Genomic DNA, 15,448 nt, shown 5'->3' with positions numbered 1-15,448 from the left:
GAGGAATGAATTTGGAGGTCTCAGTTCATAATCACTGAGCCGTTCCTTTTTGGCATTGAGTGGGACAGAAAGGGATGGTTGGAGTCACGTAGTGACTTGACAGGGACAGACGTTGGCCTCTTTGCAGCTGAGAAGGAAGAGACAGGAAGCAGCTCTTTCAAGGGCTTCTAGGACCTAACCTATTTGCCTGATAAAGGGACAAGGTCCTCCAGCCATGCCTCCAGAACTTCTCTGCCTCCTGAAGGTTTCATCACCACCCAGTAGCATAACCAGTTGCTGACTTACATGCCTAGGGTGGCCCTGAATAGAACCATAGAATGAAATAGAATCCAGTCTGTTCTTGCTGTTTATATATCCCAGCCACTCACCCACCCTGTGCAGTGGGTTTCTACAAAGCTGTGGATGTTAGAGTATATTTTATCAGCAAGGATAATTAAAGTAGAGTCAACAACTCCCCCTGTTTTTACTTTTAGAAAGTCAGTATCCAATATTAGTGTGTACAGTATTTTTAGTTTTCTGGACTAGTCTTTGCAAAGAGAAAGACTGGCAGAGGCTGCAGATCTCTCTCCTCCTGCTATCCAGGCTTAAAGAGTTTTACACCTAGGTTCTTGGGTTGTCCTTGTGCAAAGGACTCTGGGTCCATTCTGGCTTCCAGAGCCGACTTACGCATGGGTTAATATTAAGTTTGCATTTTTCTTTTTATTATCTTTCTTCTCTTCTCTTTTGTTTCTTTTACATTTATAAAAATATTATGCTCTGGCGTTTAATAGCAAGTAGCAAAATGCAGAGAGTTGTGTGTGCAGTTTTGCATCTGAAAAGGATGCAAGTTCTGGTTTTACTTTTGCATGTCTTTAATCATTCAAAGGACAGAAATGGAAATAGGAAAGTGTTCATCTACAGGGTGAATCTTATTTAATCCATACCCAATATATTTAATATATACTAGAATGTAAAAAAGTCTGCTTATTTTAGTAATTGATAGTATATGGTAGACATTTCTTTTTATTGTTGCTTATTAGTTGTTTTTGATGCTGAGGAATCGAACCTTGGGCCTTACTGGTCAAGAGCTCTGAACTACTCCTCTGGCTCCATAGTTCCTCTAAATTCTTGAAGAGAAGCCACAACTCCCATTCATTTACAGCGATATAATGATCATTTAAATAAGAAATTTCATCATATACATTAACATCTGTAGAAGTAACCAAACACATATTTTTTTTTTCTGAGTTGATCTCTCTTGTTCTCACCTGAAGACCCTTGCTGGAAGAGAGAGGATCTGATCATATCTAGAGTGACAATGGTTTGTTCAGGAAGGGTACTGGGCAAGGAAGTTTGCAGAGATAAATGGTCTGGAAGACTTGCTGCCTGAAATACTGCTCCATGAGTCTAAAGAGAGTTGCCTTCTGTGTAACCACACAAAGGTTTCAGTGCATAGCTGTCGTCCTTTCAGTTCATAACATACTTACAAGATGCATCTATGTTCAAGGTGCTTCATGGGGTAATCAGCTAGTGAGCGAGTGTGAAAATTAAGATGACAGAGGTGAGGTGGAGGAGCTTACCTAAACTGTGATATATATATATATATATATATATATATATATATATATATATATATATATATATCCTCTGTGAACTGCACAGAGGGAACAAGTGTTGGTATAATCACACAACGTTGGCAGTAAAGTCTATATCATCTATTCCATCCCTCATTCATAAATACTTTGTTTGCTCTCTGAATCATTGATATAGTCACACAACATAGGCAGTAAAGTCTATATCGTTTTTCCATCCCTCATTCATAAATTCTTTGTTCTTACTTTTTCCTGGTTCTACCTATAGGTTTATTTATAAGTGAAGTTTTATAGGTGAAGTTTATAGTAAGTGGCATTCTTAATATCCAAGTCATAATTTTATTTTTGACTTCCTCTTTTGTTTTTAGAACTAAAACACAATTGCGTAGAAAGCAGTTGCCTTGTATCATGAGCTTTATCTCTGGGAGTCTTTAAATTGCTTTACTATAGGGTTAGCGTGACTTAAAAAGTAGATTATCTTTGCAACGCACATCAAACCAGGGAACCTTCCAGCTGTAACTGAGGTGGTTAGGACTGCTTCTGAGCATGGATTGGATTTCTCACACGTGCCATCATAACTGCCTTGGAGCATGTGTGTGGGATCCGTATCCTCAGGATACCCAAAGGTGTCCTGTATTCATGGAAATTCCACTTGCAGAGATCTGGGAGTTTAGCTAACCCAGCTCCTCTAGTTAGGGTTATTACGAGACCTTTCTGGAGAGGTCTTGACATGGGCACCTGGACTCATGCTACAATATTTATTCCTTCTTCGATGAATTTTAACTACATGTTTATGTGCTATTTATCACTTTACCAGTCATTAAGTCATTAAGAGTAGACACTTAAAAGAAAATGATAGATAATTAATTTCTTTCTGCTTTTAGCCATTTGGTTACAATTATTTGTTTCTGCCTCTGTTTTCCCTGCTGTAAGCCATTTACACCTTAATCATGGCGAACCCGATGCCTCACGGCAAAATGAAATAGAGAAATTGCTTTTAAAAAAACAATTATTCAAAGAGCAGAAGTAACTATTAAGAAATAATTTATTGCAAGGCATAGTAGGTATCTCTGTGATCCTAGCTCTTATGAGAGAGAGGGAGGGAGACCACAAGTTGTAAGTCGGCATGGGCTGCATATAGCAGAACCATTTTCAGACAATAGATGAGAACAAAACAAAGCCTTAAAACAACACAGAAGGAGCATTTGCAGGCACCTAGTCTCGTGAAAAGTCTACATTATGTCATATAACTCCTAGTCCCCTGTTAGCTCTCTGCCCTTGTGCCAACAGCAGACCCTAGATATTCCACTCTTCAGGAGGAAAGGTCTATTTGAGTGCAAGGATTTTATGTCAAGGTAGGACATCATGGTGGCAGTTCAGTGTGAAGACACTTGATCACCTCATGGGTGCTAGGAGGCCAAAGAAGAGAGGAAAGATCTGTGGCTCAAATAAACCCTTTCAGAGAATTCCCCAGTCAATGAAATTTCCCCTGTCCCGCGCTACCGTCTCGCCAGCAAGAACCACGCGGTACACATAGGATACTTCTGCAGTAAAGCTTTAATGCCCCTTGGGAGAGCGGGCATCAGCCAACATGGCGGAGACCCAGATAAGATGGAACCCATCCCTTATATAGGAAACAGACCCTGCTTTGGACGTGTCACTCTTGGATAGGTCCATTGTTCCCAGTCCCAGGTGATGCCTCGGGAGTAGGCGGGGACTCAGTGGGAAATTACCGAGCACATGTGCGTTTACCTGGTGGTGAAGCCGGATGTCAGCGCCATCTTGATAATGGAGAATGTGGCTGCGGCCTTCTACATCTCCCCCTAATTTTACTTCTTTGCAGAAAGGCAACTCCCTAGGAAGGTAAAGATAGAGGTCGCACTTCCCAAAATGAAAACATTAAAATGGGCTTGCACGGAATCTGTCCCTAGGCTCATGACACCTGGAACCTATCCAGCCTGCCCTCTGCCAATTTTCTGGGAAAGGGAATATACGGCAGGAAACCCTTAAGCAGAGCGACTTATCTCTCAGAGAGGGCCATTCTCTGTGCGATGCTCTTCAGCTCGACAACCTTCAGGGCTAGCTAAGCCAAGCACTCCACCCTGTGTAATGGACCACAGTCCTAGGGGTGCAGGAGCTGGTTGGCTTAAACCTTACTGCTTTAACATAGATAGCCACATATCAGTAGAGGCCCCTGTTCCAGGGCAGCCAGCGCTTGTGCAATAACCACTTTGTCCCTACGATTTTGGGATTTGAGTCAGCAGACCATCCAGAGGAGAAACACTAATCCATAGCATAGGACTGTTCCAAAACATTTCCACCCCCACCCATTCTTTGAAGTAGGGGAATGAGGGATACGGCCCAGGACAGGAGTCCTACGGCCAAGCTTATAAATCATCTCTAGGACGGTAGGGAGGGGGCCCAGAGTCTTATTGGTTGTAAAAAATCGGGGAGACACCGCCATCCTATGGTTGACTGGTAACAGCTTCAGGAAGGCTGAGAGTGTCCTCCATCGGTGTTCTGTCATCCATCCGCAAAATGGCAGGAGGAACAGCAGCCAGGTCCTCAGGCGAATCCGTGTGTTGTGGATCACTCTTCACTGTTCGGGTCAATCGCTCTGGCAGCCAGAATGGGCTTTCTTGATCCTGTGGGAAGACACAAACAGCTCCCCTGGATCTCAATAAGATGGGATCCGGGCCTTTCCATTCATTAGAAAGCACATCTTTCCACTTAACCAAATCTTTGGGCCGCTGCGGATCCGAACAATGTCGTGTTGTAGCATTTTGGCCATTATCATCCAAATTTTAAAAATTTATGGTGAACAGAGCCATGGCGATGGCCATTCTTGGCATCGGGGGCAGTTCCTTTATTATTCCCCCCCTTTTTGTTTAAATAGATATTTATCCAATTTTTAATTTAAATAACCATGGCATTTTGTAACCTATTTTGAAGATACCCATAGTGTTTAGCAGAAATAACTGACAGGATAAGGGAAACTGATAGCAAGCAATAACTGACAAAACAAGGGGAAATCTAGCAGCATAGCAATGGCACAGCAACAACAACATTGCAATGTACAACAACAACACAGCAATAACTGACAGACCAAGGGCAGGAGCTGGACCATCCCTCAGGAACCTGCCAGCTCCGCAGCAATCAGGCCAGACAGCTCCATAGCAGAGGCTTTGTCCTCAGGCCTCTGGACAGATGAATCCACAGCATGAATGTCAGTAGATGTATGTCAGCATTTCTAGAAAAAAACATAAACAAACTCTTCTTCCAAAATAACATTTAAGAGTATTAAAAAACTCAGTGTAAAAATTTAGCACAGTCAGTACTGGAAGTAGGCTGGTCTTGAACTTAGAGACCTATAGGTCTCTGTTCTAAAGAGCAATCTTGTTTGTCTGTGTCATTATAGTAGGCCTTAGAATTAAACCATTTTAAATCTGGCACAGATGAGATTATTGTTTTAAAAATATGAGAAAACCGTTTTCCTGTTTTCAGCCTGGAGTCCTAAGATGACGTGGCCATTGGGGAACCCATATGGGGATCTCTGTTTTTTACGGTATGGGCCGTGTTGCCCCAGTGGGGCCTAGGAAAAACCCAGGCCCTGTTTGTTGATATTAGATTTAAGATTTATTGGCTCCCATATTTCTTGCTGGTACGGTGGCCTCGGGCTCCAGAGCCCGCCCGTTATCCAAGGGCTGTGTGCGGCCCTGGGCCTGCTCACTGCGCAGCTCCCTGTGTCCCAAGCCAAGAAGTGGCGGCTCCACCCCCAGGCGCCCCTGCCTTTCCCGCGGGGCTAGCCTTGTTCTCTGAGGTCTGAGGCTGTGTTGGTGGCGGAGTGTGGCGGGAGCCGACACCCAGACCAAGGCTGCACAGGCCGGCAATAACTCAAGGTCCGCGCCAGAGCCTGCGGCTCAAGGGGCCAATGGGAGAGGCGGCGAACAGGGCCGCTTCCCTACTAGCCAACTCTCAACACCTGTGCCACAGCAAAAGCGACTGTAAACTCTCACAGATCCAGCCAACGACCCAATCACCCCAAAATCCAAGGGCCCTTCGCATCCACCTCCCTGCGGATCCTGAAACATCAGACGAGCCAAGCGTATACACAGCAATCTTTCAGGAGGACTTGAGTTCTTAAAATGCTAAGCAGTTCTTAAAAACTTAAGTCGCACTATGTAGATGTAATACGGTACTGCCTGTTTACTGCATTTAAACCTTAATTGCGCTTTTATTATGATAAATACGACCAGCCCTGCCTGAAGTTAGCATAGTTTAGCATAGCCAAATGGAACCAGAGCCATTTTACCCTCAGAGACCAGCACAGTTTTAGGTACATTGTAAGCCTTCTGGCCCGGCTGCCTGTGGCACCGCTGTGACATCCTCCAGGCCAGGCACCAACCGAGCCGCACCAATTGAGCCGGCGCAATGTGCTCCCCACCATAGCCATAGAGCAAAGCTCCGCTCCAGCCGCCCTCCAGCCCCAGCTGCACCCATTCCGAGCCCAAACCGGTGTACGGAGCAAAGCTGAACTCAGAGAAGCAGGCTTGAAAGGACCTCATTTAAACTTTTAGGGAATTTGGGCGTCGTTTAGTCTCTTTGGCTGCTTTCTGCTGTTATTGGGCCGCTGCATTCTTAGGGGTATACACTACAACATTTCAGGAGGTCTCGGTGATTCAAACCACGTAAATCCCAAGTATACCCTTAGGCTCTCCCCCTCCGTGGAAACGAAAACAGAACCTCCCTCCCAAAACACCACATCCTCAGCAGTCTCCAAGTTTAAATATCCCTCTCCCATCCAGTACACAAAAGACAACATGAACAACACAACATAAAGCTTTTGACCCTGCAAATCAGCCTTCTCCCCCATCTCCACTCTCCCAAAATCACCGGGAGGTCCTTTTTAACTTATTTTCTTTTCTGTCTCCCCCATTTTTTACCGGAGGGTCCTTTTTAACTTATTTTCTTTTCTGTTTCCCCCATTCTTTATCGGGGGGTCCTTTTTAACTTATCTGGGTGCGTGCACAACCTCCCACTGCTGCTCAGTTTTTGATATGCTCTCTGGACTTTAGAACGTACCTCTCTGAGCACGCATGCCTACAGTTCTGAATCCTCCTTGTGTCCAAGGGGTCTCCGGTGGTGCAAAGTTCTTCTTTTTCCCGGGTTTCGGCACCAGATGTCCCGCGCTACCGTCTCGCCAGCAAGAACCACGCGGTACACATAGGATACTTCTGCAGTAAAGCTTTAATGCCCCTTGGGAGAGCGGGCATCAGCCAACATGGCGGAGACCCAGATAAGATGGAACCCATCCCTTATATAGGAAACAGACCCTGCTTTGGACGTGTCACTCTTGGATAGGTCCATTGTTCCCAGTCCCAGGTGATGCCTCGGGAGTAGGCGGGGACTCAGTGGGAAATTACCGAGCACATGTGCGTTTACCTGGTGGTGAAGCCGGATGTCAGCGCCATCTTGATAATGGAGAATGTGGCTGCGGCCTTCTACATTCCCCCACTACCCGCCACTTCTTAGAGGATAGCCCTCTCCCAAGAGCAACATAGCCTGTAAAGCTGTCAGCATTGAGCTTCTAGGAGACACTTGCCCAGACCATAGCAGCTCCATTTTTACCTGCCTTGGAATATATGCATGGGATTTGTATGGGCACAAGACACAGAGGTATTGGAAACCATAGTTCTGTTGTGTATATTAGTGTTAGACATATATATGGCGGGCAATCATGGTGCTTTGCATGATTTGTTTGACTTAGAATGTGGAAATATAATTATGGCCTTTGTCTATTCCTGCAAAATAATAATGAAAGAAATTATTAAGTTTTTTCATTTTCAGTTTCAGTTCAGCATAAAATAAAATTTCCTTTTCAGTGAATAAAACCTGATTAATTATTACATATTGCTGGGTCCCACACAAACATCAAATTCTGTAATGAGTCTATGTTCAGTGCTGTTGGACTCCATGGCCTGTGTGTACTCAGTGTTGCTAGACTCTAGCGCAGCAATCTTCAACCTAGGGTTGCCGCCCCTTTGGCACGCCTCTAAGTCCCAAAATATTTACATTATGGTTCATAGCAGTAGCAAAATCATAGTTATGAAGTAGCAATGAAAATAATTTTTTTGTTGGGGTCACCACAGCACAAGGAGCTATATTAAAGGGTCGTAGCATCAGGAAGGTTAAGAACCACTGGTGTAGAGTGGTTCACACAGTGGTTATAGACTCTGCTAAGTAAGTGTGTGGTCACTGCTGTTAGACTCCAGAGTGAGTGTGGACGCAGTGCTCTGAAGCTTTGAGGTAAGTGTGCCCTGCTGATAGACTCCAGGGAGTGTGCACTCAGTCCTATAGGCTCTGAGGAATGTATTATCTTTTTACACTGGTGAGTGAATGTGCACTCAGAGCTGTTAGACTCTGGCAAGTGTGCACTCAGAGCTGTTAGACATTGGGGGTGCACACTGTTTATAGACTCTGATGAATGACTATGCATACAGTGTTGGTAGGTTCTGTGATGTGCACACAATTCTGGTAGAATCTTGGGAGTGAACAATCGGTGATTTTAGGCCCTCTGGTGAACAAACATGCCCTCAGTGCTGTTAGGCTCCATGGTGAGTGTGTACACATTGCTCTTAGAATCCGAGGAGTACACACTCAGCATTTTTAGACCATGGTGAGTGTGCACTCGGTTATAGCAGACTCTGAGGAGTACACAAGGTGTTTTGGACTCTTGTGGTACATGAGAATACACCAGTACTGTTAGGCTCCGTGGTGAAAGAAGATTCAGCACTGTTAGACTCATGTCAGTGTGTGTCCAATACTGCTAGACTCTGGTGAGTGTGTATTCAATTCGATTAGACTCTTGTGTAAGTATGTATGTTGCGGAATATTATTTTAACTAGGCAACGATGTGTTCCATTTGTTTATGCTGCAACAGAATATTATTTTAACTGTGTAAAGGTGTGTTACATTTGTTTATGCTGCCTTTGTTTAACGCTGGAAGGATGTGTGTTTAATTATGTAAAGATGTGTTGCGTTTGTCTCACCTTGCCTGCCTAAGGCACCTGATTGGTCTGATAAAGAGCTGAGTGACCAATAGCTAGGCAGAAAAGAGGATAGACAGGACTAGCCAGCAGAGAGAGAATAAATAGGAGGAGAAATCTAGGCTTGAGAAGAATGAAAGAGGAGAACAGGGGGAATGAGAGGGACATGCTGGGGGCAAGAAGCAAGGCAGCCACCAGCTTTTTGATAAGCAGTGAAAGTAAGATATACAGAAAGAAGGTCAAAAAGTCCCAAGGCGAGAGTAAATAAAGAGAAATAGGTTAATTTAAGTTAAGAGAGCTAGCAAAAACGAGCCTAAGCCAGGTTGAGCATTCATAAGTAATAGTCTCCATGTGATGATTTGGGAGCTAGTAGGTGGCCCAAAAGAAAAAGTCTGGCATATATGTTCTCAGTGCAGTTAGACTTCAGGGAGTGTACACACAGTGTTTATATATGGACTCAACCCTTTGAGATTCTCTGGTGAGTGTGGACACAGTGCTGTTAGGCTCCAGGAATTAAATACTCCATGTACTTTCATTTCTTCCTGAATGAGTGAGCACTCAGTGCTGTTAGTCTGTGTGGTAAGTGTGGACTCAGTGCTGTGAGACTCTGGGAAGTACATAATCTATGTATTTACATTTCTTGTTGAATGAGCGAGCACTCAGTGCTGTTAGTCTCCGTGGTAAGTGTGGACTCAGTGCTGTTAGGCTCCACAGCGAATATGTACTCAGTGCTCTCAGAGCGATTTCACAGTGTTGGCGTGTTTCTTATTGCAGGTACATGTTGGGACTTGCAGCAATTCCAGCTGTTATACAGTTTCTTGGATTTCTCTTTTTGCCCGAAAGCCCTCGGTGGCTCATTCAGAAAGGACAGACTCAGAAGGCCCGCAGAATTTTGTCTCAGATGCGTGGCAATCAGACTATTGATGAGGAGTATGACAGCATCAGAAACAGCATCGAGGAGGAGGAAAAGGAAGTTGGCGCAGGTACGTGCATGTCCCGCTGCATGAAACGGAGAACTGCACTGTGCTGTATTTAGAGATTGAGTTGTCTGAGTATTACCTAGCATGGCTTTGTGCTTATCACCAAACAAAAATAAATATATTTAACTTTTAGAATAATATAACCATTTATTAAAAATAATAAAACCAATAGAATAAAGGTATTTGAGACACATTTTAGAGCAATAATAATTAGCATGCCCAACTTACTGTCTTCAGTTTCGTATTTAAAAGGTCTCAACTTTGGTTTCGTTCTGCGTTAGCTGATAGTTCATATGGATACAAATGTTAGTTTTCATTCCTGAGAAAATGGCAGACGCCACTGTAAAGGTGCTGGTATTTGTAAAGCACAAGTATTAGGTGTCATCAAGTCCTTTGCTCCCATTTTCAGGAGAGCTGATGGTTACTTTACTCCCGCAGCATCCAGTTTCTGCACTGGCAGAAATGCGTGTGCTGTGATTTACCTGTATCTGTGCTAAAGCACAGTCACCTGCTGCCACTGCCTTCTTGCTCAGACCAGAGCCCCGGCTACAGTAGATTTGCTTCTGAGCGCTTTGCAAGCATCTGTTGTGTGTCTGGCTGGTGTTGCTAAAGAAACACCTCAGTGCAAAACAAGGAGACTTTCTTCACAAAATTAATCTTCTTAAATGTGTTCGATATCATGTCCATTTTTTAAAGGACTATTTAAACATATCTCCTTAAATTAGAAATAACTTATTTTTTTCTAGTCTGAATTCTCCCTGTAGTAGTACCTCAATTGAAATATGAGGCTTTCTTTTAAATAATCAGTACAATTAAAACCTATGTGTTAATTCTATGGGATTGGAGTGGGAAACAAAGTGTTAGGGAATATTAAATTAAATGCTGTGTAGAATTTATATATTTATTAATTAATAAAAAAAAACTTTTCCAGAGCAAGAACATTGCTGATTTTTACTATAAACTATTAAGCACAAAGTTTTTTTTTTAAAAAAAAATTTGGTCTAATTCTTTTTGTTTGTTTGTTTTCTTGAGACTGGATTTTATGCAGCTCACAATGGCCTAGAGTTCATTATTTAGCTTGGGATGACACTGAACTCACCCATTATGCTGACCTTGAACTCTTGATCTTCTTGCCTGTACTTCCTAAGTTCTGGGAATGTAGGCGTGTGTCACCATGCCCAACTTGCACATCGCTTCATTGCGATTGCTTACAAATATCTCTCCTTGAGCTGTGCAGTTGCTGACAGTGCACACTAACACATGACAGCTTCATGACTGCTGGGAATGTCTAACCAAGGGGACTCTGCAGAAGCTTGAGCCCCTGTGACTGAAGCTATCTACCTTTGCTTCTGTTTTTGTCACTGATTTTTAGAAGCAAAAGAGGGCATCCTTTGGGAATAATAAATAAAAAATGTTCTTTCTCCCATCATTGCTTTAGATGTATATTTGGACAGATTTTTAAAAAAACATATCGCAATATGATCTACTGCGGCTTATTTCATGTTTGAATCTTCCAAACTTTCAAAGTAATGAGATGAGCCCATCTCTGGATTTGCAGTATGTGATGTACTGTCATCTTGCTTAATTTAAAAGTTCAGCCCAGCCGGGCAGTTGGTGGCTCACACCTTTAATCCCAGCACTTGGGAGGCAAAGACAGGCGGATCTCTGTGAGTTCAAGGCCAGCCTGGTCTACAAGAGCTAGTTACAGGACAGGCTCCAAAGCCATAGAGAAACCTTGTCTCGAAAAAACAAAAACAACAAAAAAAAAGTTCAGCCCAGTGCACATATGCAGAGAAACATCACAAGTATCTCTTGAATGTATACAATATATCTTTTCTTGTGTTCATTGAAAACTGAAGAAAAGAAACTTGAGCATGACAAATATGTCTACAGAAGCAGTAGGCACTGTTACGTCTAGGCAAAAGACAGTCTTACTATACATGGGAAGTGGGGTTCAATGTAGACTTAAACTGAGGGTCTGGCCCTCTATCTCTCCACAGTCAAGAGCAAAAGACTAGATAGACAGAGGTAATAACAGCTAACTTGAAAGTAATAGAAATGTCCTTGCACAGAGATGATTAATCAGTGTGTTAGGACATGACCCATTCATCTGACAATGGAACCTGGGGACGTGAAGTGTGAACTATGAATTCAGGCTTGGAAGCTGTGAGCCATAAGGAGACAGCTTGCTGGAAGACAAACAAATCAGATGTTCCAAGAGGTTAGGGAGATGATGAGGCACCTTCATTTTTTTTTTTTAAAGAGGAAATATTTCTATGGACATGGGAGCTTAGTTTACATGGTACCTGGTAGCTCAGTTTATTTTTATGTTTGATTCTATCTCATCCTCCTATTTGTGTTTGTGTGTGTGTGTGTGTGTGTGTGTGCGCGCGCGCGCATACACATATACATATATATTTCTTTTCTTGATCATTTCAGTTGAAACCTAACCTTTAGACCAGTGATTCTCAACCTATGAGTCATGACCATCAGAAAACACATATTTCCAATTGTCGTAGGAACCCCTAACCATAACTTTTTTTCATTGCTACTTCACAACTGTACTTTCTCTACTGAGTAGTGCCTCAGTTCCTAAGACCGTCAGAAATATGTTTTCCAATAGTCAAGATCCACTACTTTAGCACACTGGTTCTCAGCCTGTGGGTTGTGACCCCTTCTGGGGACCAAATGACCCTTTCATAGGGGTCACCTAAGACCAACAGAAAACACAGATATTTACATTACAACTCATAACAGTAGAAAATACAGTTGTGAAATGGCAACAAAATAATTTTATGGTTGGGCATCACCACAACACAAGGAACTGAATTAAAGGGTTGCAGCATTGGGAAGGTGAGAACCACTGTTATAGCACAGTGAGAGATCATGTACCTCACACAAGAAGACACTGGCTTGAGTGTTCAATATTCAGCCTCTCCAGAAAAAGACTTTCCTAAACCAAAAGTGGAACTTATTTGAGAAAAGTGTGTATAGGTGCTGTTCACCGCACTCATTCGTATTGTGGATGTGTGATGGGACCAGAACAGAAAATATTCCCTCCAGGTTAAATCCCGCTGTTGTCATGACTACACAGAATCTGTTGTCACTGTGTTGGCAGCACAGCTGGGCTTCCAGGTCACTAAGGAATAGGATTGGATTATAATGGCGTCTCCTCTCCCCTCCACATGATAGAACAGGTCAACTTCCATCACAGGGTTCAGTGTCTTGGGTCATTTCTCCATTATATTTGGCAGAATTACAACAGGAAAGGTCGTTTCTATGAAAAGAAGCAGAGAATTAGATTTCCCCGTGTGTTCAACAGGGTTCCCACATCCTGTAGGGACAAGAGAGCAAGGTGAGAGGAAATGACAACTTGGTTTGGAAAGCCACTTGGACACGGATACAGGAAGATGGAAATCTATCCCTGGCTCCATCCTAAACTTGTACTCCTAAAGTTACCTTGGAAAGACAGTGAGTGAGCCTCAGGTGCCTTTTAATATATAAAAGAGGAGCGGATTCTGAGAGCTCTAAGATCTGAATTACTCAGAGTGTTAGAGGTGTGTGGGGAATGCTTTCTGTTGATTAGAAAATGCTGGGAGGCCAACTTCCATTCTGAAGGTTGTACTGCTTGGCAGTGGAGGTGCAGGTGTGCTAAGTAGACAAAACACGAGATTATTGTCTGTCTCTCCTGTAGGGTCAAATGAGAAAGAAAACAGCAACTGTTACCTGCAAATTATGTAGTTGTTTATGGGAAATAGACACTACTGAGATACTGACAGAAGCACTGAAAGGGCGCTACGTTAGGTCAGGTGGTTGAGGCAAGCCTCTGGAGACGTTCATTGGGAAGAGAGAGTGACCTGGTCATCTGCATTATTAAATGAACCACACTGATGATAGTTCTAAAATTAGCTGTGACCCTCTGTGAGGGTCTGACTCTAGCCCAGATGACTTTGGATCAGTTCTGAATTAGTAGAGATATGATGATTGCATTGAAAGTCTAAAGCATATCTGAGCACAAATAGTACACATCAGATGTCAAGAATTAGCTCGTCGTTTCTGTTGCATATCACTTATGATTTGTTTTCCTAGTTTGTTTTCATTGCATAAATATGTACCAAGTTGTGAGTTAAATATACAACCTAGACGGGAGCTTTGGAGAGACAGAGGCAATTGTTTCAAGTAGTGATGGTTGACTGTTTCCCTTAGCCTCAAAGTTGCAGAAAGGTAGGCATATAGGGCCGGAATATTATATAGAAAGCTGCAGCTATGTTAAGTTCAAAACTTATTTGAACTTGTCCATTTGTCTTTGGATATTAACAGAAGTTTTCCTTCTACTTTGTAATATAAAATTGTACTTGGTATTTTAAGTGCATTTTTCTAAATACCAACAATATCTTTTAAATGGCTTTGTATACTTATCACCCCAAGTCTGTTCATCCCAGATATGAAGAAGTTGGAGTTTTTTGTTTGGGTCGATGTGTTCATCAAGGTATTGGGAATAAGGTGTGAATGGCATTCTCGTACTTTACAGAGTGTAAGAAAGGCAAAGTGTGCCTTTCTCCCGTAACAAGGAAAGTACAACCAGAGATCATATTCCTTTCTTTGGAAGGCAATCTTTCAAAAAAATGACATTTATTTACGTATTTATGTATTTATTTTAGTGTGTGTATGTGTGTGTGTCTATGTGTCTGTCTGTGTAGGTCAGAAGACAAGTGGGAATGAGTTCTCCTTTTCTACCATGTTTGTCCCAAGGATGAATCTCAGGTTGCCCAGGTTGGTGACAAGTGCCCTCACCTGCTTAATTACCTAGAAGAAAGTTTTAAGGAAGAATTTCAAGTGTTAAATGCTGTCTGCCACCTTGTGGATGGGGCCCCGGTGACTTTCTAAATTCCTCGTCTCTATCATTTACTGGAAGATAAGAAGTGTATTCCTGGGAGCGGGTGAAGGAATGCAGAAGCTACCAGTGCCATTCTGTGATGACAGTGGCCCCCGTACCCTGCGGCAGGGGCCCCATGGGCATACAGAGGATTTCACAGGAAAGAGTGTCTCTCTGCTTTTCCACGCTGACTGACAGTGGGTATCAATGTGGGATCAGGGCAGGCACAAGGGATGTGCATAAGGAAAGGTTTCTTTACTATAGAAACAACAAAGTGTGATGGACACACTGTTATAGGCAGCCATGAATGGCCACAGATATAGAGCAAGGTGGTTGTTGGGATATCTGCAGTGCTGGGCAGACAGAGAAGAGAGGCAAGGTGGCAGCCACTGGAGACCTTAGGGCAGGGGAGAGTGCACCGTTACAGCGCAGTGGAACCACTTGTGACATAGAGTCAGTCTTCAGGATGTGAAGTAATGCCCCCATATTAAAATAAATATAGGAATTTTCTTTTGCAAGATGATGTAGCTCATCTAGATCCTAGATACTTCCAAAACAAACCTGTTAAATAGAAGAATACAAGCCAGAAAATGAGCCTCGTACTTTGAACACTAAAATATTAATATATGTAAATATGTTAGCTTAATACATTTATATATTTAATAAATATGTCTTCACATTTATTGACCTGTTCCTCTATTTATCTATTTACTTGCATGGCTGGAGATGGAGCTAAAAGCCTCATCCAAGCTAGCTAAGTACTATACTACTGAGCCAAAGCCTTAATATCAGTGTCCACGTGAAGAAGCCCCACAGGGCACTCCTCCAAGTTGAGAGATGATGCAGATTTACCTATTCTGTATTAGGGAATCAAGTAATGCCATGTCCAACTTACCACCAAAACATTTAAGTCAACAAGATTTCCATTTCATCAGTTTGTGAACTCACTGAAGTGGTCAGTGTTGGCTGTCCGTT

General features: G+C 42.8%; 1 protein-coding gene and 1 long non-coding RNA gene across 3 annotated transcripts in view; one reads left to right on the top strand and one right to left on the bottom strand.

Moving 5' to 3' along the window:
- Positions 1-15,448, top strand: part of Slc2a13 (solute carrier family 2 member 13) — a 322,976-nt gene that overhangs the window by 81,158 nt on the left and 226,370 nt on the right. The window contains exon 3 of the mRNA XM_085678796.2: positions 9,392-9,600. Within this exon, the coding sequence (XP_085534922.1) occupies positions 9,392-9,600 (209 nt within the window). The remainder of the gene's footprint in view (positions 1-9,391; positions 9,601-15,448) is intronic.
- Positions 3,111-7,071, bottom strand: LOC148119000 (uncharacterized). 2 transcript variants are annotated; one of them, XR_015735683.1, is made up of 2 exons: positions 6,654-7,071; positions 3,111-4,844 (listed from the first exon to the last, which is right to left on the bottom strand). It is a non-coding gene; the product is annotated as an uncharacterized LOC148119000 (long non-coding RNA). The 2 variants fall into 2 exon arrangements; XR_015735682.1 differs by having other exon boundaries at positions 3,111-4,821.

The sequence above is a fragment of the Myodes glareolus genome, chromosome 19, assembly GCF_982192425.1.
Source record: "Myodes glareolus chromosome 19, mMyoGla1.1, whole genome shotgun sequence".
NCBI classification, from domain to species: Eukaryota; Metazoa; Chordata; class Mammalia; order Rodentia; family Cricetidae; genus Myodes; species Myodes glareolus.
The sequence above is the reverse complement of the archived record's forward strand: the minus strand, read 5'-3'. Positions and strand labels throughout refer to the sequence as shown.